The following is a 27,966-nucleotide window of genomic DNA, read 5'->3' as shown; positions in this document are numbered from 1 at the left end:
CTCCCTCCCGCCAGACGTTTCTGCGCAGTGACGTCATAGCCAGAGAAGATGGCGGCTGTGCTGAAGGCGGAAGGTAAAGGAGCTTTAAACAGATTGTTTTACCTCCGAACTCTGTGCTGCTCTCGTCTAGCTCGCTCTGTTTTATACGGTATATCTGGAAAGGAGCCACCGCTGGCTGGCTCGGTGTAGCGTGCTGTGACCGGCAGGTGAAGCCCTGCAGCTGGGCTCCGGGACTGCTTTAATCACCGCGGAGGCGAGCCTGTTACCAGCAGCTAGCCGAGCTCCGCCGGTGGAGTTAGACGGCTAGCAGAGCAGCTAACACCCAAACATCCGCACTCGCATCTGAGTTCCCCTCCGAGTGTAGATCATGAGGGCTTGAATAAATGCAGCGCTGCGTTAAAACCTGTTGTTGTCTGGGTAACTGTGCTAATTGTTAACGCAAAGGCGTGAAACGTTAGCTTTGACCAGCCAGCTGCAGCTGAGCTCCCGCGGGCGGGGTGCTGTGCTCTGCGAGGCGGCCATAGCACCCATGAGAATCCGGGGTCTGAGCCCGGCCTGTGGAGACCGAGCCTGTGTGGGAGGAGGATGGATCCTCTACACAAGAGGCTCAGCGTCATCTGTTATCTGTGAACCTGCCTCAGTGAGCGTCTTGATGATTAGAGCTAAATCAGATATCGATCAAGTGACAGCTGGCATGTTTTCTGTGTGTGTGTGTGTGTGTGTGTGTGTGTGACAGCAGGTGATGTTTGGGTTTTATTCACGAATTAATCAAAGAAGTCATTCTGTGGGTTAATCATCACACACTCACACCGTGAAGCTGTTGTTATGTAACTAAACACACACAAACACACTCCTATCCCAACACACACCCACTTTACACGCTCTCCATGTAAAGTGGGTGCAAATTCAGCTGTTGCTAGGCAACAGGGAGCTATTGAAGAAGTGCGTGGCTGTCTGTGTGTTTGTGTGGAGCTAGCCAGTTCAGATATCAGATGTGTGTGTTTGCAGCTCTTGTTTGTCATTGATCACACTGATGACCTGTTCTGTGTGTGTGTAGCGGGGCAGTGCAGGCCGCCTTGCCTTGTGTGAGACTCATCCTGCATGGACTCGTCACCATGAGCAACAAGGAGATGGTTTCCCCGGAGACAGGTCAGTCCCATCCACCTGCACACAGACAGTGACTGCATGGTGTCGCGTTTGTGTGTCCATCAGATCAATGAGTTCTTCTTTAACGGATTTCTGATTTCCTGCCAGGCCTCACGAGCTGCTGTGTTTGGTGCTGTGTGTCTTACTGTCGGTGTAGCTGGTTGTGTCTTTCATTGTGAGTCAGAGGATCAATATGTCACTTCTTCTTGCAGTTGAAGTGTTTTAGCTCTTTCTGTCTTCTCGTGTATTTGTTTGTGACTGTTTGTCCAGCTGGACCGCCTCTTAAACTTCGCTGTCCTTCTTTTATTATTTATGCTGTTTCTTTGTTATTGTGTCTGTTTTCGCTTTGATATTTGTTGTTATTTATCTTTTTTTTTATATAAAACTATTAAATAAATGTAAGATAACGTGTGTTTATTCTTATTTATTTAACCGGTTTTGTATTATTAGGGTTTTTGGTTCTATCTCGGGTATATTATTACTGAACTGTATATTTTAATATTACTGGACCTAGTTTTATTTCAAATAAACGAATTTTATTTTATTACTGATATTTTATTACTATTATTGTTAGTAGTAGTTATAAATTATGCTATATTACTTTTACTTCTACCCCTTTCCTTCAAATCTGTTCTAAAAAGGTTTATTTTTATTGAAGTGAAAAAATGAAAAAATAATTATAAAAAACAAATATTTCAAGTTTAACATTTTTTATTTATTATTATTAATATAAGTTGGATACTTTTTCAAGCTTGTTGTCCACATTAGCTCTTTAGATATTGTTTAAATTTCATTTTCGTGTTGTATTACTTTCATTTTGTTTTTATATATTTACTGTTTAGTTTACTTGATCATTTTAACTTTATGTAAAAAAAATTGTTAAAAAAATTAAATCATGATTAAACAAAATCATTTCATAGCGTTTATTCATGTTTTAATTCATTTTAAAATGTTTAGATATTATACAATTTGTAATAATTATTATTATATGTATATTAATATGTAGTTTTTTTTAATAATAATAACAAACATCTAGCCGTTCTCTTCAGAGCAACGGCTAGATGTTTGTTTTGGGTTTTTTCAACTAGCTGAAAGAAAAAACGTCATTAGTCGGTTAAAAGATTTATTTTTGTTTAATGTTAGTGTTGCTAGTGTTAGCAACACTAACACTAGCAGTGTTAGTGTTGCTATGACGATGTAATGGCGCCCCCTGTGACCTTTGCTCTCTGATGGAAAGCTGTAAATAAGGGAGGTGGACAGTAAGAAGCCGTTTTGTTGGTGTTCTGTGGTTTTTCTGCTCTGTTCGCGTATGAAATGACTCAGTGAAAGGCTGATCGCAGGTCCTGTACTACAGGACGGTATGAAAACAAGAGTGCAGACATATTAATCTGATGAAATCAAAGGATGAACCTGCTGGAGGGCAGATGTTAGGAAGCTCCTCTGAGGGAACATTAGAGACGCTTTGGTTGCCGAGGCGTCTGCAGCTGTTTAATTTTACCTGTTTTAAGTCTTTACCAAAGTTTGACTGCAGCTCACAGCGGTACGTCGTGTAGGATTTCATCGTGTGTAATCTGTTTCAGCTACCAGTGACATGGAGATGCTTCAGTCAGATAACGCCCTGCAGACTCACTGTGGTCTGATGATGCTTGCTGCTGTAGAGCTCTGTTGTGTCAGCTGTGTCTCAGTAAACCAAACAGAAGAAGTCAGTGCTGCTCTGACTCAGTGACCTCATCCACTAAACTCTGTTTCAGTGTTTCTGAATGCTTTCCTACTTTTAGACTCAGTGACAGTCTGACTTTTTCCTCTCGATGAAATGAATGAGCTCCTGGGTGCTTCGGTAACATATATCGGAACAAGTGTCCCAGTTTCCTGCAGTACATCAGAGATATAGTGGGTCCCCGTGTATCTTTACTGGTGGAGGAGGGGTGGGGTTTGTGAGATCTTCAAGCTCGGCTCCTCTGTTAGACCTGAGAGTTTGTGGGTCAAGATTAGCAAAATAATAAAGTACAAAAGAAAAAGAAAGAAAGATGGAGGCAGGCTGGAAAAACGGTTAAGTCTCTAATTGAACTTGTTTATATTGTAAAGCCAGTGATGGTGCATGAAGCCCCTGACAGGACATTTTCATACCTTTAACTCGTTGAACTTTGGCACGCAGTCATCCACACGGACCCCCGCGCCCAGCTACACCTGAGTTCGGCGGCTTTTTGCTGCTCGCTGTGGTCAAACTGAGGTTGCACACGTTGCCAACTCAGACGCGTCTATTTTTAGTCTCAGTTGTGAGTGAAACGCTGGCTCTGCCCAGCTGCGATTGGTGGAACGTGTCCACTGTCTGACACTTTGTTTGTCTGTTCATCAGTCCTGGGTCATTTTGTCCTTCATGTCATATCCTGTAAAAACCTCTAAAAAAGTGTTTGTTTGTTTTTACCTAAAATGTGACTGTTTTCCGCCGTCTTTGCTGAGATCCTGAGATATTCAGAGATTAATGTTCAGGATTCGGGCCTTTGATCGGTGCTTCTTCCACATCGCATCATCTACCTCCACCTCTTCCTATCCCAGCATGCTCCTCTGTTACACCAACGCTCTGCGTGTCCTCCTTCATCCTTGAACCTCCTCTGAGCTCTTCCTCTGTTCCTCCTGCCTGGCAGCTCCACCTTCATCCTCCACTCTCCTCTGCACATGCTCAGACCTTCTCAGCCTCTCTGACTGAGCTGTCCCTGTGATGGACTCATTTCTAATCGTGTCCTCTCTCACTGAGGGTGATGATGATGAGAATTTGAGGTGTTTGTCCGCATCAGAACCAGCAGAACCACTAACTGTGTGTGTGTGTGTGTGTGTGTGTGTGTGTGTGTGTGTGTGTGTGTGTGTGTGCAGAGAACAAAGGACAGAGGAAGGTGTTTCTTCCCAACAAGCTGCTCGAGTGTCTCCCTCGCTCGTCCAGCCTGCCTAATGAGCGGCTCAGGTGGAACACTAACGAGGTGAGTTCTCGTGTGATTCTCGTTTCCTGTTTGACGCAACCAGTGGAGGCAGGAAGTGACATCACACGGAGGATATTATCATTATCACTGTTTAGAACAACAGACCGAGGTAGGATCAGAGAAGCAGGTTAAGAATGAAAGCAGAGTTTCAAACGTTAAAGGTAAGCTGTTCTATTACCCACGTTCGTGTCCTCCATCACTGCTGTTATCATCACTTTTAAGTGAGGACTTTCGGGGCAGGCTCAGAGGTGCGATCCCTTTAAAACTGGTGTTTACTTGCGACTTTCCCCGCAACCCTCCCTGCCCCAGAAAGACAGTCAGAGAGCCCTTGGGCCTCCACCCACTGTGAGCGTAGGTGACTGCATCAGGTCGGACATGCACGTCAATACAATGGTAACAATAGCAGAGGGGCCGTTCTTTAAATGTGAGGCAGAAACCGTCAGTTTGAGGAACTAAAACCTGCACAGGCCTCGCTGCTCTGAGTGTTTCTGCTCTGATAAATATGAAACAGAAACTCAAGAAGTCCCGTTATTTATTCAGTCTGCACACGCCACACTGTCTAAACCTGATGAGCCCGTTACAGTTGACAGTTCCCGCCGTCACCATCTGTGGGGTTTTCTGAGTTTGAAAGGAAGATTTGGCGTCAGCGTCACAGATGTGGCTGATTGTTTTATTTTACATAATTATAACTCGGATATTCTGCTCATTCTAACTAACTGCTGCTCAGTCCGATGTTTTACTGGGACATTGAAAGCCTCCTGAAGTTTTCGGGGTCACGAAACGATATGACAGAAAACGTTTTCTTGAGCGTCAGCAGAAAACGTTTCATCCTGTATGTCGACTGTAACGCTGTTTTTACGAGCAGTTCACTCTGAGCTCTACGTGTGATTTGAAATCATGTAAATCGTCTTTGTTTCTGCAGGAAATCGCTTCCTACCTGATATCCTTCGACAGACATGACGAGTGGCTCTCCTGCACCCTCAAAACCAGGTACAGACCCAGAGCACACCTGTCATACACAAACAGCTGAGGGCCTCTCTCCTGTTGGATTTTATTGATTGATTGATCGGTTTGTGTGTCAGGCCGAAGAACGGCAGCATCATCCTGTACAACAGGAAGAAGGTGAAGTACAGAAAGGACGGATACTGCTGGAAGAAAAGGAAGGATGGAAAGACGACGAGAGAAGACCACATGAAGCTGAAGGTCCAGGGCATGGAGGTCTGCAGCACGTGCACGCACACACCTGAGCACAGCTGCTCCCCCTGCAGGACGCACAGTGTCACAGCACAGCAGAAGGAATACTGTTTGTGAGATTATTGTGGGAGGAAATAAGATGCATTTGCTGCCCTGAACATTATCTCTATGAATAAAGACGAAGCTCGTGTCCACATCCTGTTTTAGATCAGTCAGTTAGTCCAGGCTGCAGCAGCGACACAGCGTCTGCTCTTATTTTGAAAGGATCGTGCTGTTCTATTAGCGAGTGTTGAGGCTGACCCCTGCTAAACTGTGCTGGTCTCTGGGTTTCAGTGCCTGTATGGTTGCTACGTCCATTCCTCCATCGTGCCAACATTCCACAGACGATGCTACTGGCTGCTGCAGGTCAGAATAAACACCCCGTCACACACACATTAACACACACCACGCTGCCACTGGTTTGCAGCCAGTTTTCCAAGTGGTGTTGATTCAGCGCTTACAAGGAACCATATAGAAAGAAGTTGTCCTCAGCTTGTTTACGGGTTCCTTTTATTTACTGCAGTGTGTGAGCGACTGCAGGCTTAAACATCATTAAGATTAAGCAACACTGAGATTAAATGTTGGTGTTTCCACTGACAAAGTTCAGAGCTTGACTTTACTCCTGAAGTATGAAGTTGAGTTCCCTAGTTTATTGATAGATGCAGTTTATTCTTTGAGTTTAGTTCCCAAATTTATTTACTGTTTTTAATTTAAAAGTAAAGTTTAGGATTTAGTCTCAGACTGGTTCACCAGTTATGGTACTGAGTTTAGCTCAGAGTTTAGTTCCATGTTTTTCCATCGTTTTCAAATTTTAGTCTCTCCTGGGGTTTAGTTCCTTACTCAGAGTTTAGTTCCCAATCTGTAATTTAGTTACAAAGTTTAATCTAGTATTAGTTCCAACCTGTTACCAAACTTGTTTCGTTCCAAATTTAGTTGTAAAATTTAGTTCCCAGTGATTTAGTTCTTACCTTAAGACCATGGTTTGTAGTTCCCAAACTGAACTTTTGGTTCCCAAGTGGTTACAGCTTGTTTTCCAGTTAGTTAGAAAGTTTAGTTCCCAAACTACACCTTTAGTTCCAGCGTTTAGTCCCAGACTTATTTCCATGTTTCATGTCTAAGTTTAGTTACCTGGGATTTGGCTCCTGACTTCAGACCAGAGTTTAGTTCCCGAGTTTAGTTGTTGTATTTAGTTCCTGGTGTTAGTTTCCAAGTTTATTTACCAGTGTTTGATCCTAGATTTATTATTTGTTTTATTATTTATTACTTGAATTCCTGAGTTTAGTCGCCAGTTTAGTTACGAGGCTGCAGGTAAGCACGAGCGGAGTGAGAGGGTCCCTAAAACTGCGTATCAGAACTAAGACATCAACTGCAGGCGTGTACGCACTTGCAGCCTCAGTTAGCAGTACTTTCCCATGCAGACACATGCACATACATGCAGACACGTGCACATACATGCAGACACGTGCACATACATGCAGACACGTGCACATACATGCAGACACATGCACATACGTGCAGACACGTGCACATACATGCAGACACAAAATAATAGAAAACGTAAACCTAAAATAGTATTAATCAGTGTGTTTCTGTGCGACAGAACCCAGACATCGTGCTGGTCCACTACCTGAACGTGCCATCCCTGGAGGATTCTGGGAAATGCAGTCCACTGCTTTGCGCGGTGGCCGACCGCCATGACAGCGTGCGCTGGAGCCGAGACGACCTGCTGAGCCAGCTGAGGCCCATGTGTATGCACGAACACCTAACTGCATGTGTTTGCCACATTGTGTGGATGCAGAGTGTGTATGTTTTGTAGTACTAATGTGTAGTTTTACTGCGTTTCAGTCCACAGTATGAAGTGTTCAGTTGGTGCGGGAGATTTCAGTATTGAGGAGTTGGTTCAGCAAATCCTGGACCGACAAAGAACCAAACCACAGCCGCGCACACACACCTGCCTGTGTAACACTGCCCAGGGTGAGCCCTGAACACCTTCACTGTGACATCGCTATGACATCACAGAGTGAAACTAACCGCCCAGCCCTGTTTATCTCTGAGCACAGTGTCATCCGGAGTGAACATTCCCCACCGATGTAACAGCACCAAGCATCGCATCATCTCCCCGAAACTCCCGCCCTCTTCCTGTAGGCCATCCGCCTCGCCGGTGTCCTCTGAGCTGGGGGAGGTGGGGAGAGGAGGAGCGGGAGGAGAAGCCAAACTGCCTCACCTTCAGGCTCAGACCAGCCCGGTCTCATCTCCCTGCCCCTCGTCCACGTAAGTCATCCGCACAGGAAAAAGGGAAGTTATCGGTCGAACTGTGAACGTTCCTGCTCGAGTCCTTTTGGTTTGGTGGTTCGTTTTAAGCGAGATAGCCCAAAAACTACTAAACTGAATTTCACGAGCAAAGAAAAAGCCATAAAGCACTTCAATTAAAATAGTTAAAAAAGTCATTGGCTTTGTTGGAGGATCTGTAATTCTCGTTATTGTCCTTTTGAACTGTTTGATCCTGAGAGAAAAGCGTTTTATTTTAAAGCAGCTCTGCCTCAGATTCACACTGACTCTGCAGAGAACACATATGGACTCACTGATTGTGAAATTCATGAACAATTTGTGCCAGAAAGTTGTCAGAGGGTATTGATCATGAGCTCGTTTCCTGATTGATCGATTAGTCCTGTTTGTTTCCCACAGCTCCTCCTCCTCCCCGCCTCAATCCCACCGAGCTGCTGTCACCATGAGTAACAACGGTAACGGTTTCTACGGAGACCGCCATGGCAACCTGACGACGGTGGCACTGCCACAGAACGCAGTCATTGTCATGGCGACTGCTGCCATAACAGGAGAGGGAGGAGGGGGCGGCGTGGCGAGAGCGGAGGAGGCGGGTTTGCGGAGGAGCCTGTCATTCACCGGCTCTGGGCAGTTGCTGCTTTCCCCGGCCCTCCCTCCCCCAGGCATCAAGCCCACCTCCCCTTCCCCTCCAACTTCCTCCTCCTCACCTGCCCCCCCTTCCCTCCCCCCGCCTCCTGTGCAGGCACCAGGCGTGACCACCCTCTCACTCACTCTTCTGCCCTCCCCGGTTATTGGAGGCCTTCTCTTAACCCCGTCTTCCTCCAACACATCCACCTCCCTCTGCTCCCCACCACCTCCTGCTGCCGCTGTCTCCCCACCCTCTCCCCCCTCCTCCCCCTCACCCCCGCCGCCGCCTCCCCCATCCCTTCCCCCTGCCTTTGATCCTGACTCGTTCCTCAACTCCCCCAAACAAGGCCAGACGTACGGCGGCCCTGTTCCTCCTCCCTCCTCCTCGTCCACCCCCACCTCTGTCATGTGCACCACCTCCTCCCCCTTCTCTCCCCCCTCCCTCGCTCTCTCCCTGTCCCCCACCTCCACCCCTCCATCCTCTGTTTCCCCTCCTTCCTCACTGTCCTCCCTCTCATCTTCCTGTGAAGTGGACAGGAGAGACTCAGTCCTCCCTCTTTCTGCCTCTCCTTCCTCCTCCTCCTCCTCTTCTCCCCAAGTTCAGTCTACAATGCCCCCCTCCCTCTCCCTATCACTGTCTCCCACGTCCACTGTGGCCCCGCCCCTGCTGCCGCTCTGCTTGGAGCTCGGAGCTCTGGGGGAGTCTGAGGCAGTGAGGGAGGATGCAGAAGAAGAGGTGAAGGACAGGAGGGGGGAAGATGATGATGATGAAGGAAGTGCTCCTCCCTCTAAACTCGCTCTCCTGCAGGTGAGGATGTGCTCGATCTATTTCTTTTTAAAAAGTGTCTTTTAGTGGGGGACTATTTCCTGTAGCAGAAGCTTGTGACCCTCCTCCTACATCAACACCCTTTTTATTTCTGTGCCTTCCAGACAAACCATGCCTCCTCCAGCTTGGCACCACGGCAACAGACCATTAGCAGTTCTGCCTCCCTGCTCCTGGTGTGTCAGAGTGCGGCGACCCAGGCCTGCCAGCCGGCCAATCAGACTTACCGACAGGCTGGCGAGCATCAGCATCCGTTAAACCCCGGGCAACACTCCAATCACCTGTGTATACCTGAGGCCCCAACCCCCGCTCAGACATCCCGTCAGCCCTTGTTGCTGCAGCAGCAGTCTTCAATATTTGCCAACAGTGACGCTAACATGGACTCCACACCTGCTGCTGTTGCCATGGATACTGCTATCCAGGTGAAAGAGGAGAGCAGGCGGGGTTCCGACTCTGAGGACACCTGCATGAACACTCAGCTGGAGGAGGAGGCGGAGCCCTGCGAGCGGGGAGGGGAGGAGCTTGACATCTCCTTTGACAGTCAGTTTCCTGACCTCATCTCTGACCTCATGACAGAGGAGGCCAATCCTGTTGCGGCTCATTGCGCTGCCGTCTCCGCCGTGCCAAGCCCTGCCGTGTTTCCGGCAGGAGTCCGCTACGTCGTTCCTCCCCAGCCCTCCCCTTCCTCCTCCTTTCTCCCTTTTCCTCACCCGCTGCCCGCCTCCTCCACACGCCTCGCTTCCATCACAGACTTCTCCCCGGAGTGGTCGTACCCCGAGGTAATCAGTCGCCAATAAATCCGCTTCACAGTCGAGCAATCAGTCAATAGAAAATCAGTCAGAAAGTTTACAGTGAAGGAAGTGGAGTCCAGTGATCGGGACATTGATCAGACGAGTCAGTGATTGATGCTCTGAGCTTCTTTCACAGGCAGGGTGGAGTTCAGCTGCTCGTCCACAAGAGGGCAGCAGAGTCCAGCAGCTGATTCAGATCAGTCTCTACCTTCACTGTCGTCATTGTTATTATTTATCGTCAGTGAGGTTTTATTGATTTAACTGGGTAAAAGTCAGAAGATTGAACCTGATGTCCATAAAACGACATGATGCATCGATGCAGCCGACTGGGATTGGCCTGTTCACTATGGTCAGACCCTCCTGCTGCTTCTTGTGGTGTTGGACATTTGTACAGGCCACGTCGTACATTTATCACAGAAGTACAAATCGCACATCATAAGCCGCCCCCAGAGAGCGAGCTCAGGAATTCAAGGCTCCCTCGTGGCATGATGATTTCTTTGTGTTCTTACTCGTCTCTCAATTGAAAAATGTTTTTTGTTTCGTTCTTTCTAACTGAGGGAAAGCTGGCACAACATGACCAATTTAAGACGACACAGCTACAAGATGCAGTGACCCAGAGTCTCCATTTCAAATTGGGTAGAAAGGGAGGACTTCAAACTATAGATTTTAAATTGTGTCGATAGGCCGCGTAAAACCAGTTGCGATTAAAAAATGACGACGGAAAATGGGCGAGTGGAAGAAAGAGAGAGAGTGAGTTTTCATATTCGAGACATTAGTGACGTTTAGTGTTTGGAGGCTGTAGTTAGTGTGTTGTGTTTTGTGTGTCAGTTATACTGCTGAATGTCATATTTGCTCCACAAAAGCCACCAAAGGCAGATTCCAGTGGAAACGCTTCTACTCGGATTTAACATTTTTTTGTCTGAATTTAGATCAATTGTGATACTATAGTGTGTAAAAATGAAAAAATAACTCCAATTTCAGATATTTGAGGTTGTGCTGAAAATAGTGATACCAGACAAGGCAAGATAAATAGTTTTTAAAGGTGAAATATAGAGGTAAAATCAAAAGTAGTCAAAAACGGCCAGTTATACCCTGGACCCAGAGGCTTAATTAAATATTTCTAAGAGGGAGACTCAAGAGAAATGTGATGAATTGAAGGGGGACAGTACGGTGGGTTTGGTGGTGCGAGGAGCTCAGATGATTATGTCCCGACAGGTGTATTTTGCTCATAGTGAAAGGTAAGGTCTCTCAGAAAAATTATGCGTAGATAATTGTAATAAAATATTAATTTTTAATATTTTTTTCATCGATGTTGTGTGTGTGTTTTTTTTTTCTAAATGCAAACTCTCTATGGGTTGCAAAAAACCCTGTATGTGATGGAGGGAACACAACTTTCAATTTATCCAAGATTCGACGCGACAAAAAAGATGGAAATTTTTGCAGGATGTAATCAAACAGATTGTCGTCGCCCTGCTGAGTTGGTGATGTGGGCACCCAAGTTTGTGAACGCGATAATTCAACAACGAAGTGATGTAGGATTTTGAAATCGTACCACGGGTGCTTCTACTAACAGGGGTAGCAAACTTTTAACATCCTCATCTTTAATAACGAACTTCTTCTTGTGTACTTTGATCAGTAAACGCGTCGATTGTTCTGTCTTTGGAGACGAAGTGTTGCGCAGAGTCAAATGTCAGGCAAGAGGTTGAAAAACTTATTGTCAGAATTACAGGTGTGTCATCCTCACGTCACACAGTATAAAAGGATAAACTAACTGTGTGTTATTAAATACATAATAAATATTTTGTATTTAAATACATGTATGTAAAGGTGTTAAAGTGATGACTCATCAGTCATCGTCGTGTCCTCTGCAGGGCGGAGTAAAGGTGCTGATAACAGGGCCGTGGAGCGAGCCGTCGGGTCGGTATTCATGCGTGTTCGATCAGAGCACCGTCCCCGCCTCGCTGATCCAGCCAGGGGTGCTGCGCTGCTACTGTCCTGGTACACACAGATTTTCCTCTTCCAGCCTGACTATGCTGATTGAAATGGCGCGTGTGACCTGACAGACTCTCCCATCTCCTGTCTTTCAGCCCATGAGGCCGGCCTGGTCTGTCTGCAGGTCCTGGAGTCTGGAGGTTCGGTTTCGTCTTCGGTCCTGTTCGAGTACAGAGCGAGGAACGCCAGCTCTCTGCCCAGCTCTCAGCTCGACTGGCTCTCACTAGACGGTCAGATTTCCCTCTCTATGTCGCCACCTACACATGGCAAATAATTAACGTGGAAGTGGGCTGAAAGAGAATTTAGAGATCCTGATATTTCAGATTTTGTACTGCCAAAAAACAAAAAACATATGATGCTTGATATGTTTGAATCTCAGGCATTACATGACAACCCCAACACAAGGCAGTCTGTATCAGTGAAATCAACCAATCAAAACCAAGCCTACAAAACATCGAAAAGTCAGTTCAGTCAAGTAAACTCTACCACACAAGCGGTTCAGAGGTCAGATACACTTCTTCAAAGCTCACTCCAACCTCAGAACCAAACTTTCACTCAGTTTAGGATGTTCCAAAATCCCAGTTTGTTCTTATGATCGTGAAGAACAGCCACAAACCCACAGAAACCAACACAGAAGGACAAAAAGCAAACAGAAGTCAAGTATCTGGAAGTATTCTAGAAGATTATCCACCAGGCAAAGTGTCCCATCAGAGGTTCACCTCCTTAATCTTACTTATGAGGCGAAACCAGCCAAAGTGTTAAAGATGTGAGGACCAACCAGTCTGTGGGCTACAGTATTTTTGTTGTTGGTGGTCCTTATACCGCAATGGAAACTGTTCCAATATATAAAGAGCAATCACATCCTCCCTGCACACATGGTGTCATCACCATTACACTCCCTCCAGTTGGTTCTTTGGAGGACTGTATGGAAGTCTGTCTGAATATGTAGTTTGTTCTTGGATGGAAAATGATGTAGTAGAAAAAAACTAGTAGTAGTAGAAGTTTTAAATAAATTGTATCAGCATTTTGGGTTCGGTGCCTGTGTACTGTAGTGGTTTACACATTCGTCTAACGTGTTCCTGAGTTCATGTTTGACTCATGCGGTCAGGAACAAATTGCCTGTTAATCAGAATGTTGATGGTTTGAAAGCATTTAAAGGCCAAAGTGCTGTATGAATGTGAAGTGTAGTTAGAAGGTTTACAGTGGAGCAACTACTGTTCAGTGATCGGGATATTGATCAGACGAGTAGGTGATACTCTGAGCTGCTCTGCTAGAGTCAGTGTGGGCTTCAGCTGCTCGTCCACAAGAGGGCAGCAGAGTCCAACAGCTGATTCAGACCAGTCTCTACCTTCACTTTAGTCATTGTCATTATTTATCATCATACAGTGAACTTTTATTTTAACTTGGTCTTTTTTTCTGTAACTTTGCGTATGGCAAAGATTTTGTTTTATCCGGGTCGCAGAGGCAGCAGCCTAAGCAGAGAAGCCCAGACCTCCCTCTCCCCAGCCACCTCCTCTAGCTTATCCGGGGGAACACCCAGGCGTTCCCAGGCCAGCCGAGAGATATAATCTCACCAGCGTGTCCTGAGTCTGCCCTGGGCCTCCTCCCAGATATTCTAATATTTATTCCTAAATTCATTTACAGTCCTCACATCTGTCTGCTGCTGAAACCTTGTGGCAGTATAGGGATACTTCCTATTAGGAAGTCTTTCATCAGTGACAGTTGCTTATTATAATGATAATAATGGATTGGATTTATATAGCGCTTTTCAAGGCACCCAAAGCGCTTTACAACATCACTATTCATTCACTCTCACATTCATACACTGGTGGAGGCAAGCTACAGTTGTAGCCACAGCTGCCCTGGGGCAGACTGACAGAAGCGAGGCTGCCTTATCGCGCCATCGGCCCCTCTGGCCATCACCAGTAGGCAGTAGGTGAAGTGTCTTGCCCAAGGACACAACGACCAGGACAGAGAGCCCAGGGATTGAACCGGCGACCTTCCGGTTACAGATGCGATTCCCAACCCCCTGAGCCACAGTCGTTTTTGTTTGTATTAATTAACGCTGCACTCACCGCTGTACGCTGGCGTCCACCTCCTAAAGGTATAACTGCATGTTACGTTGATGCAGCTGACTGCAATAGTCTAATTTTTATTGAGCCAGAAGTGACCAGGATGTCAGCTAATACTAGTTGCCTTAAAATCAGATCCATCCTAAATCAGCACTGAGTAACATTTAAATAAAGTCTTTGAATTGCACTCATTGAAATTAGAGCTTAGAATTCTTGGGCAGTACATTTAACCACACAGCAGTCATATTATTTGTCAGATTATTGGATTTAAAAAAAAAAAGGATCCCACAGCACAAGTTCTAGAGGCCCAGTACAGGTTTCCAATTAGCTGATGCGAGGCCTAGCAGACAGCTAGCAGCTACAGCAACCTGTCAGAGATCACGCCCCTAATAATGAATTATCATAACTTTAACACGTGGCATATTTAAAAAAAAAACACCCTCTGTACATTTGTAGAAGCAAACAAACAAGATGATATAATCTGAATAATAAGCAGAGGATCAGTAATAGAGCCTTGTGGAACTCCATTCTGAGTTTTGTTTTTCTCTGTGATCTGTCGGTTCCTGCATCCAGGAAAACTCAGATTTTTGTTTAAAATACTTCAGGTCAGACATTTAAAGGCTGTTAAATGTGTACTCCTGTTTTTCTGACACAGAGACATGCTGATTTCTGCTGTGAAGTTGGACTTTTTAACACTTACACACTTGGGGGGCCTCTGGTGGACATTAGTGGAACTGCAGCATCTTGTTTTCAGCTCGGTTGGTTGTTGTGGTCAGAGTGAGAGGGCAGCTGTCTGGCCTCAGCTGTCTGTCTGTCGAGGGTTTCCGTCTCACATTCAGGAATGTCACACAGTCAGTGGAGACACTCTATCAGCCTCCCCTCCCCGCCCCTCCCCTTCCCTCTTTGTGGGTTTCCCAGCATGCCTTTCTGCAGTGTTTGGACGTCCTGCCTGCTCTCTCTCTCTCTCTGATCCTCGTACCGCCGCTCAGTCTGCCTCCTCATGGCATGCGTGTCTTTGTGCGTTGCTGCACACATAAGGATCCCGTGTAGACTTGTCCTGTGACATCACAGCGTACCCAGCATGCTCCTCACCTGAAATCAGACGCCCACAGACAGACGATGGACACTCGGCAGCAGGATGGTGCCGGTAGGACCAACCTAAGAGAGTGTGTGTGGGTTTTTTTTTTTTTTTTAAATGTGATGGTTGTCATGGTTACATGGTTGCCACATAACCACGGCAACCACCCACAGTCATCAGAGAGGTAATTTTCTTTCTGTAAACTTGTATTGATTAGGTGTTTAATAACAGGAACAAACATGAGAGCTGCAGGTGGAAGTAACTGTTAAAAGTTTTAAAACTGAAGCCACATCTCTCACGTTGTGCGACGCGTAACGTGTAATTATTTTTGACCTTAAACCTAGAAAATGTTAACTTTAATGTGCTGTCTGTCATTCTCTGAGGAGAGAATCTGAATCATTGCTTCTTCCTTAAGCATTGATCATCTCATCATTTCTGTTTGGATTTTAAACTCGGCACTGTTTTTTTAGACTTTCAAAGCCGTCACCACGTTCAGGTCCCCGTGGCCGCCGCCCCGGCTGAAGGAGTCCGAATCAGACGTCGTTTTCTTTGAGTTTGTGTCTCTTTGTAGGTGTTTTTGTTCGTTAGCAGACGAAGGTCGATCCAGAGAAACGGGTAAAATAATCACAGCAGCTGTTAGAAAGCAGGGAGTCCCCTGTGTGTAAGAGTGTGTGTGTTTGGGGGGGGGTCCAGGTCACAGGCTATATTAGGGACTCTGCTTTTATTTCCTTCACACACACTCGGTGTGCCAGGCGGCTGAGCGATTGAAGTCAGTCAGATAGTTTCCATGTGAGACACTGTGTGTGTGTGTGTGTCTGTGTGTGTGTGTGCGCGTGTGTGTGAGTGATAAAGAGGTGCTCTTTAAAAAGTTATTTAGGAGCAGCCTCATGGTTAGAGCTGTCAACACACACACAGTTTTCTGAGCTTCAGGACTCCGATGATTGACGGTTTGTCCTTCTGCTGTTGAATCTGCAGCAGTTTACCAGAGATAACCCTCGATACCGGTGCATCATGGGAAGTGTAGGACCCAGGGAGTTTTCTCACTCAGCAGCCCTGTTAGTAGCAACCCTGTGCAGTTTACGCTTCAGGAATAAGTGACGTCTGTTAGTGGAGACGACCTTTCAGAAATAAACCTATAAATATTGTAAAGTTTTGTTTCGCCATGCTAACGCCCTACAAAAAATCACCCCGCAGCGCTGCGTCAGTAACTATAGACGATGGATGACAGGGTTTCACCCTCCGTGTTCTCTTCCTGCAGATAATCAGTTCAGGATGTCCATTCTCGAGCGGCTGGAGCAGATGGAGCGCAGGATGGTGGAGATGGCCCGCGACAACAACCAACAGCAGCAACAACGGCAAAATCAACAGCAGCACGGCAGCCAGCTGGCCACGCCCCCTCCTCCTCCACCAGAGGACCACGAACAGGTGAGACTGCTGTTCTCCATCTGAACACCATTTGAAGTCACTTCATACCAAACTTTCCTGAAAGCGCTGCTTACCTACAATAAGTCACGATTGTGTTGGATTTCTGTCTCCGTGTGTTCACTCCTCTCAAAGCATGTCAACAAATACTCTTTTAAGAAGAGATTAAAAAGTCAGTAAAGAGGTTTTGATCTCAGTGGGTGGACTGAGCTCTGAATGTAAACGCCTGCTGATCTTTGTTTACTCACATTCACCGAGAGTTAAGAGGTTCTTAATGAACTTCAGAACAAAGCCATCCAGTGCTTTACAGTTATTAATAATATCGGTGAAGGGAGCTCTGATGGTGGCGTAGAGAGGAGCACGATAATCATGGCGGGAAAAATTAAATGCACTTGTGACGTTGTGCAAAGCATTAGCAGATGACAATGATCCAATTCTGAGCACATTTTAAACAAAGAGAACCAAGATGAACACTTTAACACAGCTTCTTATGTTTGTTCCATGAACTGAGCTGACTGTAGGTCAGAGCGGACGCCGTGTTTATCATCGCTGAGCTCTTAGAAAGTGTTTAGCACCCAGCGTCTGCTATCACTGACGCAGGTGAGCAAACTGTCGAGGCTGACAGGGGGACATAGAGCTGCAGTGGGCGGTATCACAGCTAAGAGTGGTCTGGCTGGGAGAAATCATATAAGTGGGCCAAGGACAGAGCCCTGAGGAAGCCATGATTAAAATTAACAGCAGAGGAAATGGAGTGCATGTTAATGGATAACTAACAGCGACAATTTTTATTTATCTAGCACCAAATGACAACAACAGCCACCTTTATAGTGTAAGGTATGGATGATGTCTTTGTAAGAAAGCTGTAAAACTGAACTGTAGGTAACAATTCAGTCTTGTGACGCCGTCTGTTCGTCAAAAAAAATACAATGAAAAGTCGTTATTTTCACATCTTTCATTTGGTGCCCACACTCAGGTCATTCAAAGTAGCAACCTGGAGCCTGGAGCTAAACAACAACAATCAAAACCACCATGAAGTAACTGAAAAGTTACTACACAGAGTAAAAGATGACAAATGAAGCTCGATTCTGAGAGCAGTAACAGTTCAGCTGAACTTTTAATTTGAAATTCACTAAGACTGAAACTTGGATGGATCCTCCTCTAAACTCATCAAACTGCAGCAGAGGCCTCGCAGCGAGCGCGTACAGCTGGATCCTGTGAAGAACAAACGGTGTGACCTCTGCTGAACCTCCCTCCGCCCCCTCGCCCTCCCTCTGATGTCATGGGAATTTGGCAGACGCCGCGGTCGAGTTAAAATAGCCTCGCTGTGACAGAGAGACACTTGACCTTAACTGAAACAATCTGCTGTTGTCTTGAGAAAGAAGAGCTGCTCAGGGAGGCCCCGTTAACTCTCTCGTGCCCGGGCTGTTACGCAGCTGTGCACATCTGTCAGTCAGCTGTGCACACACAGATGTTTGTGTGTGTCAACCCTCAGGCGTCAGCATGGTGCCACTTGGATTGAACTCTGCCTGCTTTTTCCACTGATCGAGAAAATTAAAAATCACATTGTCTGAGCAGCTGGACACAGCAACTAATCTACACTGAACTGTGCTAAAGGAGATTCACCAGCAACCTAAACTCCTAACGAGCAACATAAAGCGCAGCTTTAAGCCTTTAACAGGAGCTTTAATGCCTAAAGAGTAACTTGAAGAGCAACTTTCATCCAAAGGCTAACTTTGAAACATTAACAAAACCCTTAATCCTTTAAGCTTTAACAGCAACTTTATCGCTTAATGATCAGGTTTTATTCCTAACAGTCACTTTTTTTGTTTAAAAAGCAACTTTATTCCATGAGGAACAAATGAAAGAGCAGCTTTAAACCTTTAACAACAACTTAGCTCAAACAGCTGCTTTGAAACTAACTTCAGTCCTTAAAGAGCAAATTAAAGTTAACAGGCTTAAAGTGGATTAAACTGGAACTGGATTAAAGTCATCCTTTAACACTAATCCTTTATTGCTTAAAGAGCACCGTCAGTACTTTCTCGGACTACAGAAACTAAGGGTGGCTTGTGAAGAACAACACTCAACTTCAGCGGCAACTTGAATCCTTCAAAAACAAAATATATTACGCAAATAATATCTGTATAAAGTTAAAGAGCGATGCCTTAAAGATGAAATTCAAGGGCAGCTTCCATACCAAAAGAACAACTTTAAAAGCAACTCTAGCAACTTAAAGGCATTTATTTTTCCTTAAACCTTTCATAGAATGAGTCAGAGTAACTTATCCTCCAGGAGCGTCAGAAAGAGACCCAGTGTTTTAGCTCGATCGCGGCACTTTTGCAGACCTAGAGTCTTTGATTGCTGACCTGAGCGAACGTAATCAATCAGCCTGGAAACGTCACTTTGAATTAAAATAAAAATGTTGCGCGTAAACTGGAGACCGCAGAGTTTATTTACTGCGCGGGTTAGCGTGTGGTTAGCGCGGTGTTAGCATGGTGTTGGTGCTGCAGCTGTCCGAGAGCCTGATGGATGACTGACAGCTGGGTGGATCACAGAGACTCTCTCTCTCTCTCTCCCTTTCTGCCTTCAGTCATTTTTAGCCGCGCTTGTCCTCACAGAGAGGGGAGGGGGAGGTGTGCATGCCTGGGTGAGTCGCAGGGAAAACTGGAGGGGAGGGAGGAGGGTATGAATGTAATGTTTCCTACCAGCTGGAGGAGAAGGAGGTGATTTATAAACTATCAGTTATCAAGCTAAAGGAGCTCCCCTGTGATTGGTCTAAAGTGTCACATGACCCTGTGAAGTCAGGTAGCAGGTGAGGTCAGAGCAGGTTAAAAAGGGCAAAGCTGACATTAAGCTGTCTGATCTGTGTGTGTGTGTGTGTGTGTGTGTGTGTGTGTGTCAGTCCTCTCAGTGGTTCGAAAGGAGGATTGTGGGAGTGTGCGAGCGGATGATGAGGGGCGGTCGGTGGTCAGGGGGAGGAGGAGAGAGGCTTCATCACTCCGTTCGTCACCGTGGCATGACGCTGCTCCACCTGGCTGCTGCACAGGGATACACACACCTGATCCACACACTCATACACTGGAGGTAAACACACACACACATTTTCCTGTTACTGCTGTTGTTTTTGCTTTGTTGACATTGTTGTTGCTGTTCACAGGAATGTAAACAGCGACAGTCTGGACCTGGAACAGGAAGTCGATCCTCTGAATGTCGACCACTTCTCCTGCACGCCGCTGGTAAATATACACACACAAACATCAGTGGCCAACGGGGTCAAAGTTCATTGTTCAATATTTCAAATTTGTACCAAGAAGAGGAACTTCTGCCTTAAAACACCAAGTTTGAACCCTAAAGAGCAGCTTGCATCCTGTTGTGTTACTTGCTGTCGTATTGCTAACTGAGTTGCAACTAAAGGTCAACTTTCATTGTCCAGCAGTAACGCAGTGAGCGCCATATGAGGAATGTAAAAGACAACTTCAACACTAAAAGAGTGACTTTAGTTTTCAACAAATGTTGAAGAGCAATCCTTAATCAATACATGAATTAAAGCAAATCTATTCACTTTTTGGATAGAGACCATCTTCCATCCTCATAAATGGAAGTGTCAGAGTTGTCATGCCAACATCTGGTTGCTGCTTCCCTCACGTGTCACATGTATTCCAGATGTGGGCATGTGCGCTGGGCCATCAGAGGGCGGCAGAGCTCCTCTACAGCTGGAACAGTCTGGCTCTGGGCATCCCTGATTCTCTGGGACGCTTGCCTCTTGCTGTTGCTCGCTCCCGAGGACACACTCGCCTCGCCACGGCGCTGGAGGAGCTGCACATGCAGCGCACGCTCGCTAACGTGGTGTCCAGAGACGTGCACACGCCTCCAGCAGACACGCACACACCACAGCCACCACTGTCCCCTCTCTCCACCAGCCCAGATACAGGTACTGCTTACACCTGTTGCCCATCATGTGGCCTGAATCCATCTCTGTGATTGGCTGTAACAGTATGCACTCTTCCCAACAGGTCTGAGCTCCTCCAGCAGTCTCCCCTCCCCCAGTGACCCCTCCTCACCCTCCCCCAGCTCTGCTTACTCCAGTGGCCCCGCCCCCATGGAGACATCGCCCTCTTCCCCTTCGTCTCCTTCCTCCTCTTCCTCACTATCTGTCTCCCCTCCCTCCCCCTCCTCCCTCCCTCTGGAGTCCATGTGGGGGGAGGAGACAAACACCACTTTCAGCACAGGTAGCATTAGCGTTCATTTATTTGTAATTCGCTGACGTACCTGATGAGGTCACTGATCGTCAATTTCGATCTTGCAGGTTTGAACCCTGGTGGTTCCAGAGACTCCCCCCTTCACCTCATGGACTATGAGAGCGTCTCTGCCAGTCACGCTCAGTCTTACATGCACACGGCGAGCAGGCGGCGGTCGCACGCCACACTGGAAGAGCAGCTGCTGAGCTACAGTGAGAATGCCGAGAACGAAGGCGAGGAAGAGGCGTATCTGGAGGAGGAGGTGCTGCAGGTACCAAAATATAGTCCCTTAGTTTAGACCAGACTCATTTTTTAAATGTATTTAATGAAAAAAAATTCACTGTTGCTATGGTTACCATCCCCACACAACAGGTTGACATGGCAACGCTAGCAGAGCAAATCATCGAGGCAACCCCAGAGCGAATCAAACAGGAGGATTTCCCCAGGGGGGCGGAGTCACCGCTCCGAGAAAGGTGGGACAACCCGGCCATACAGGACACCTGGCTGGCTACATACCTGGAAACGGTCGACACCCACGCACACTCCCCGCCCAGGTAAGCCCCGCCCCAAAAGATGCCAGAAAAGTGTAACCATTAGAACCAAACGTTGTCATGAGAAGTGTGCACATGTGCTTGCAGGCGCGTGTGCCCCCCCTCACCACTCAGCGCTTTAGCCCTCCAGAGGCTCCGCCCTCCCTCTTCTGCAGCATGGGCAGAATTCCTCAACGCCTCAGCCAATGGAAAGATGGAGCGAGATTTCGCCCTGCTGACGCTGACAGACGGCGAGCAGAGGGAGCTTTACGAGGCCGCTAGAATCATCCAGAACGCCTTCAGGAGATACAAGGTGCACATGGCGTTATGGGAAGTGAGGGAGCGAGCAATATTAGGGATAAAGGTTTCCTTCTAGTGCAGGGCGAGCCGTAATCCACCTCTAAGTTTAGTCTGTGTGTCCAAGAACACAGTTCAGTCCCGTAATCTAGTCCGATCATTCACTTCCTTCTCCCCCAGCTGAATTTGGTCATCCTAGTCTAATTCTCCAAAGGTTTTTTAACAAGGGCTGAACTGTTAACAAAGCATTTGGACCCATTCAGCACCAAAAATGTCTTTCTGTATTCTCCACTGCTCTTTATCAAATTTGTGTCTGCTAACAAAGAAAGAAATGCCCTCAGTATCTCAAACATCCACATCATGTCTGCAGTCAGATAAGCATACCAGAGGAAATACATCCTTAAACTTCAGAGGTCACTCTTTCATACCATCCATCTGCTGTCATCTAGGTTTGGTTTGGCAGTTTATTCCCAGGAATCTTAGTATTTTTTCTTTATTTTCAGGGTCGGAGGTTAAAGGAGCAGCAGGACATGGCTGCGGCCGTCATCCAGAGATGCTACCGGAAGTACAAACAGGTGTGTGTGTGCTGAGCTGTTTGAGTTTGTCTCGAGCTTCACTAACACTAAACTAACCTGCCATGTCTCTTTACCATCTCTCTCTCTCTCTTTCTCTGGCTAGCTAACATGGATAGCTCTGAAGGTAATATGGCTGACAGTAGACGTAGTGATGTGTAGTCAGTACATCGCCCTGTGTGTGTGTTGGTGTGTGGCTCACTGTTTAACGACCGCAGTAATGTATCCGTACTACCTCGAGCTCATGATGTCACTTTATTTTAGATCCAGTTTTCATTCGAGCTGGAACAGAGAGGCCCAAACCTGGGAAATTACATAAAATTGTTAAAGTAGGGCTTCACTGTGCAGCAATAAAATACTCAAAGATAACAACTTTATTGTCAAGTGACAAAGAAAAATAAAAATTATCACCTTTGACAGCGTAAAACAGCAAATATGTTCCCTTCTCTTTTAGTGGCAAAAGCAATGTAAGATAGTCCCAGCAAGTTATGTTCATCGAGATATTGAGTTCATAGCAGGATAAACTTTTACTATTACTGTGAAAGTAAAACTGAGATTAAGTTTATGCCCAACATGAACATCTTAAAAAACATTGTTAAACTCTGCTCAGAGGTTAAATGGGCGAAATGGAAAACCAAACGAGTGCTGTCAGCGTTAATCACGTTAAAATGATGTTAACGCCATAACCGCATTAATGCGGCAAATCTCCGTTAGCGAGCTGATGCTGACAGCACTGAGTAAAACAAAAAGAAAGTCAGATTTATAAAGAGTCCTGAACTGAGGTACGGTATTTGAGGTTCACCGGAGTGACGACATCAAACAGAAAACAGATGATGGATCATCTCCCCGTCAGTTTCTCTAAACACTGTTTCTTCTGTACGAACTCTAACACTCCGTTTGCCCCCTCAGTACGCTCTCTATAAGAAGATGACCCAGGCAGCCATCTTGATCCAGTCCAAGTTCAGGTCGTACTACGAGCAGAAGCGTTTCCAGCAGAGCCGGCGGGCCGCCGTCCTCATCCAGCAGTACTACCGCAGCTACAAGGAGTATGAGCGGCTCAAACAGGCACCAAGAGGCACCGCCTCCCACAACTCCAAGATCAAGTAAGACCTTATCACTCCTGAAACAAGCTAATAAACCTGGTCTGATCGCATGGAAACAAGATTCATTTCTGCCCACAAAAATAATGTAGTAATGACAGGTTAAGACGGTGTCTTCTTCCATACTCTTAAGTATAATAGTTTCCTAAAAGGAAAAAAAGTTTCATTCTGATTACAAATTGTTCCCTCAAGAAAACAAGGAAATTTTTATCTTTTCCCACAAGATAAAAATTTGTTCTCTCAACACAATAAACGAGTTTCTCCTTGTTCCTTCTGAATATGAATTTGTTCCTTCAAGAAATACAACTTAGCCCTTAAATAAATCATTCTTTAAAACAGGTTAATAACTTGTTCAGTCAAGATAACTTTTTCCTCCAAAAAGGTCATTTGTTCCCTCAGGATAAAAACTTGAGGGAACAAGTTGCTGTCTTCTTTCTGTCGTCTGCAGAAAAATAATTTGTTTTCCCACAACAAGATCATTTGTCCCATCATGATAATAACTTGCTCCTTTGGGATATTCACCGACGTGTTGAACATCTGGACATATGTTGTTAACTTGTTTCACACAAGAAAATAACTTTCAAAATCTTCTCTAAATATAATCACTTGTTCCCTCAAGTTTTTCTCGAAAAGATCAGTTGCTGTGCTGCCTTCATGTCAACAATGAAGCTTAATGTAAAAGTTCTCTTTAAATAAGCCTCTGCATCGAAACACAGATTTAGTTCCTCATTTTTAAGTAAGTCCCATTTATTAATGTAGCACTTTTTAAGAAGAGAATGTGCTACAAAGTGCTTTACAGGGAACTTAAGTTATGTTGTTTTTGTGTGATGCATTTTTAAGGCCATAAAAGTAAGAGTGAGGATTTTAAACTGATATCTGTAGCTAACCACAAGCCTTGCAGCAAGCCATTGCAACTAACAGTGGAGTGATATGTGAGACTTTGAGTGTGAGTTGAAAGCCTTGCAGTAACCCGTATCCGCTGCCATCAGAAGGTCATTTGTGACTTTAAGGAGAGCTGTTCCTGTGGAGTGTAACTTCCTGAAACCTGACTGAAAGTTATCAAGAATATTATGTGTCTCAAGTGCCTTACTTACTTGTGACTTGTTTTAATATTTCTGTAATGATGGGAAGTTTCGAAATGGGTCCGTAGCTTGTCTGTGGTCTGTAGTTCTTAGCAGAGGTTGAATATCTGCTGTTCAGAGCACCTGGGTAAAGAGCCGGAGAGCAGAGAATAATTGATCAAAGTGACCACAGAGGGCCCAATTTAAACTTTAAGATAAGGGTTTCGTTTGAGTTAGATAGATCTCTTAAGTTGTGAGGTTTAGAGACACACACTGATGACAGATTTTTTCTTTTCTCGTTGTCATTAAGGGGGTCGTTTCTGACAAAGAAACAGGACCAGGCAGCCCGCAAGATCATGAGGTTTCTGCGGCGCTGCAGACACAGGTAACAGGAGGAATTTTAAAATTATAATGATATTTTTTCTGCCAGCTCGAATTGAGTTTTAAATATATTTTTACAGGATCAAAGAGCTGAAACAGACGAGGGAGCTGGAGAGGAGAGGACTGACCACCTAAACCATTTCAACCTTTTTTCCTCTCCTCCAGCGGGGAGAGGGATGACGGCGGAAACGAGAAAGTTCAGCAGGTTTAGTTTGATGTATACAAAGAGAAAAACCAAACGAGGAAACGAGAGATGGAGAGAAGGACAGTGACGGAGAGATGCCTTACCCCACGCCAACTCTATCTATCTACTGATCTATCTATCTATCGATCTATGTCTTCTCTCCTGTTGAATGTAGCTGTCTGTCTGCAGCTTGAAGCGCTCCGTTCATAAGCAGCTCAGCCTCCGTGGGCTCGCTTCTTTGCCCTGAGCAGTGTCTTGTAGTGAGATTCTGGCGGTCTTTTCTTACTCCTCATCTGACAGGACAATCAGAGCTTTCAGTCTATATTTACAAACTGAAGATGATATCAGGAATTGATCTGATCAGTGAGTTCACTGACAGAAAAAAATGAACTGTTTTTGTAATAAAACAAATCAAGCTTTTTTTTAGTAAAAACAGAAAAAAAACAATCCTCAGATTAATTGCTGAGGATCCCTGTTAATATTGACCGCACTGCATTTGTTTACCTTTATATTTATTTATTGATTATTTTCAGTGCGGTGAATAAAAGCCTTCCTCACACTGCCAGATTGAAATTCATCCTCTATCGGGCGCTGCTTCCAACAGGTCTGCAGTTTGATTTTTCCTTTCCATAACAATCAGCAGCAGATGAGTCAGAGACGTGAAGTTAAGGAAGAGCGCTTTGGTTTCACAAGGAAGCACACTGAGAAAGCTGCCTCCTGGGAGGCACAGCTCAGGGCACAGTGAGCCCACATCCAAGTGTTGTTCTTTTGTTTTTTGTCCCATAATTCACTGCTGTTTGTCATTTTGGGGGTTTTTTTATATGAGGGATCGAAGGGACGTGTGAATGTTTGATTTCAGCTGCGGCACTTTTGAATGGAGCTCTGCTTCTTTTGAAATGTACATGATTCTATCAAAGCTACTTATAAATATATTTAAACACAGCCACATATAGAAACATATATACATATATATATTCTAGCGTTGGACTTTATAGATGCTCTGGATGTTTTTATTTATTACAGCATGAACTGTTCCTGTGAGTGAATGTGCGAGTGTGAGTTCTGCACAGACTGTGAGGTCGAGTCTTAATAATCCCACCCCCCAGGCGACGGAAGCTTTCCCCTACCCTGACCTCTGACCTCAGTCAGATGCTGATTTTTCTGTTTTAGTGAGAAGATCTGATCAGAAATCAGAGAATTAAACAGCTTGTTTATTGTTTACCTTAAGTACCTTAGAGATCTGGTTGTTGCTGCCTGATCTAAACCAGAAGCTTCATTTATTCTTCACATGTGCAAAAAGGGCTTCTTCCTGTTCCTGCCTTTCACAATAAAGGCTCTTAGTGTATCCACTTGCAGAAGATGGACATTGATAAAATGTAAAGCAGATTGTAGAAACAAAATCAAATTTTATTTTCAGGTTTATTAGATGCTAAACAGAGAACATGTTAATATATATGTTAATCAGTATTCATGTTAGATTTATTTGGCAGTTTTGAAGTCTGCTCCAGGTTTAGGGAATAAAAAGTAGTAGATTTGTGGAACACAGAGTCCGATGTGGGGAAGTAGAACTTGCAATAAGTACTGCCACCAAGGGAGTGGAGGGATTCAGATCACTTTATGAAAAAACTCCACAATTTCTCTGCTTCCTGTTTCGATGTCTTCTACTGCGCGACACCTGTCAATTAAAACAATGCAATGAGTGCTTCACTCATCAGGCACCTGGATAAGACTTAAAGGGCCCTCCATCCTTTATCTTCCATTTATCTGAATTCAGGCTGTGGTGGCAGGAGGCTCAGCAGGTAATCTGGATGTCCTTCCAGATGCTCAACAGTCTAGTTCCCCCCAGGATTCTCCTCCCAGTTGAGCGATAAACCTTTAAGTAAGATAGCAACACAGATGCAGGTAGTAAGATGTGTTTTCTTTGTAAGTTATTATTATAAATGGTACTTTGAACTTTTAAGCACAGCCGCTTCCATTTGATCAAATCCCACGTTATTCTTCCTCTGATGAGGTCAGAGGTCAGATGGAGCTCCTTTCTCTTCCATATTTTAATCTGTGCAGCATTTTATTTCAGGGCAACATTGAGGACAAAGTACTCTCCAAGTCCTGCTGTGTTTTTTAACGATGTGCTTTTGTTAGGCGGACACTGAAGCGCCCGAGCATGAGCTTTCATTACGAGTTGTTTGCTCTCAGTTTTTCTTCTTCAGCCATTGCAGTGAAGCTTTGCATGAGTTTGTATTGACTTGTTCTGCATTTTAAACCTTTAAGATGAAATCATTGTTGTATGACTCGGATGATTAAATCAACTGTTTGCTACTCGTCTCTGTTGTTTGATTCCTTATTTTGATAAGTGAACCAAAGAGGGGAAAGCCCAAATATATTTGTGATTTTCTTCACCCTTTGGTGTATTTCTGTATTAATGTGTAAATTAGATCCTAAAAGCTTTTAAAACAAAGTTTAACCTTTGTTAACTTGTCATTCCTAAGGGGAGTCAATCCCTGTAAACTCCAGTGTTAAGACTTCGCAGTCCAACTTCACAGCAGAAATAAACGTTTACAGCCTGATACATAAAACTGCTCCCCTCTCTCCACACTTGTGAACAAGAGGCCGAAATACTTACACTCCTACACTTGGGACAGTAACTTGTCCCTGACCCGAAGTGGGCTCTTTGCCATTTTCCATCTGAGGACCATGGCCTGACGGTGCTGATGGCCGCGAACCACTGCAGTGTGAGCTGGAGGCCAGCACCTGAAGAAGCCATCAGAACAACATCATCTGTGAAAAGGAGGGGTGGGTGTGGCATCATGAGCAGCTGATCCACACAGCTGTTCTACATCAGCTAATCATGCTTCTATATATTTTCCCACAATCAGGTTTTACATGTAAAATGACAAAGGTCTGTTCTATTGTATATGAGCAGGATGCCAGGTTACGAAGGGAGCTGGAGAGCAGGACAGAACTGAAGGGTGCAGCTGGAAAGCTGCTAAGAAGAAACTGTTTAAAAATGAACTGTAAATAAACATTAATTTACCTTGTAACACTAGGTGTGCACCGGGTTATTTTCATGAGTGATGCCAAAACCCAGTCATAGGATGACTGGCAAGAATGGTGGCAGAGCTAACCGCTGGATCACGAGCAGGCGGTGGAGCACCACAGACAGCTCA

The 27,966-nt window shown here is 45.3% G+C and overlaps 1 protein-coding gene across 2 annotated transcripts; it reads left to right on the top strand.

The window, feature by feature from the left end:
• Positions 1–12: 12 nt before the first annotated feature.
• Positions 13–27,123, top strand: camta2 (calmodulin binding transcription activator 2). Of its 2 annotated transcripts, XM_082511582.1 has the most exons (26): positions 13–73; positions 1,058–1,149; positions 4,018–4,121; positions 5,044–5,111; positions 5,204–5,339; positions 5,649–5,720; positions 6,955–7,102; positions 7,200–7,328; positions 7,415–7,625; positions 8,040–9,072; positions 9,195–9,866; positions 11,750–11,876; positions 11,966–12,100; positions 16,279–16,445; positions 19,342–19,523; positions 19,597–19,675; positions 20,103–20,370; positions 20,453–20,668; positions 20,746–20,948; positions 21,050–21,231; positions 21,316–21,520; positions 22,008–22,079; positions 22,183–22,203; positions 22,986–23,179; positions 24,548–24,622; positions 24,699–27,123. In XM_082511582.1, the coding sequence occupies exons 2-26, from the start codon at positions 1,116–1,118 to the stop codon at positions 24,751–24,753; spliced, it is 4,788 nt and encodes a 1,595-aa protein (XP_082367708.1). In that variant the 5' UTR covers positions 13–73; positions 1,058–1,115; the 3' UTR covers positions 24,754–27,123. The 2 variants fall into 2 exon arrangements, with proteins under 2 accessions (XP_082367708.1, XP_082367709.1); XM_082511583.1 differs by lacking the exon at positions 22,183–22,203.
• The last annotated feature ends 843 nt before the right edge of the window (positions 27,124–27,966 follow it).

This window comes from Aulonocara stuartgranti, assembly GCF_965226115.1.
Source record: "Aulonocara stuartgranti genome assembly, chromosome: 3".
Taxonomy (NCBI): Eukaryota; Metazoa; Chordata; class Actinopteri; order Cichliformes; family Cichlidae; genus Aulonocara; species Aulonocara stuartgranti.
This window is presented reverse-complemented; position numbering and strand designations above follow the sequence as displayed.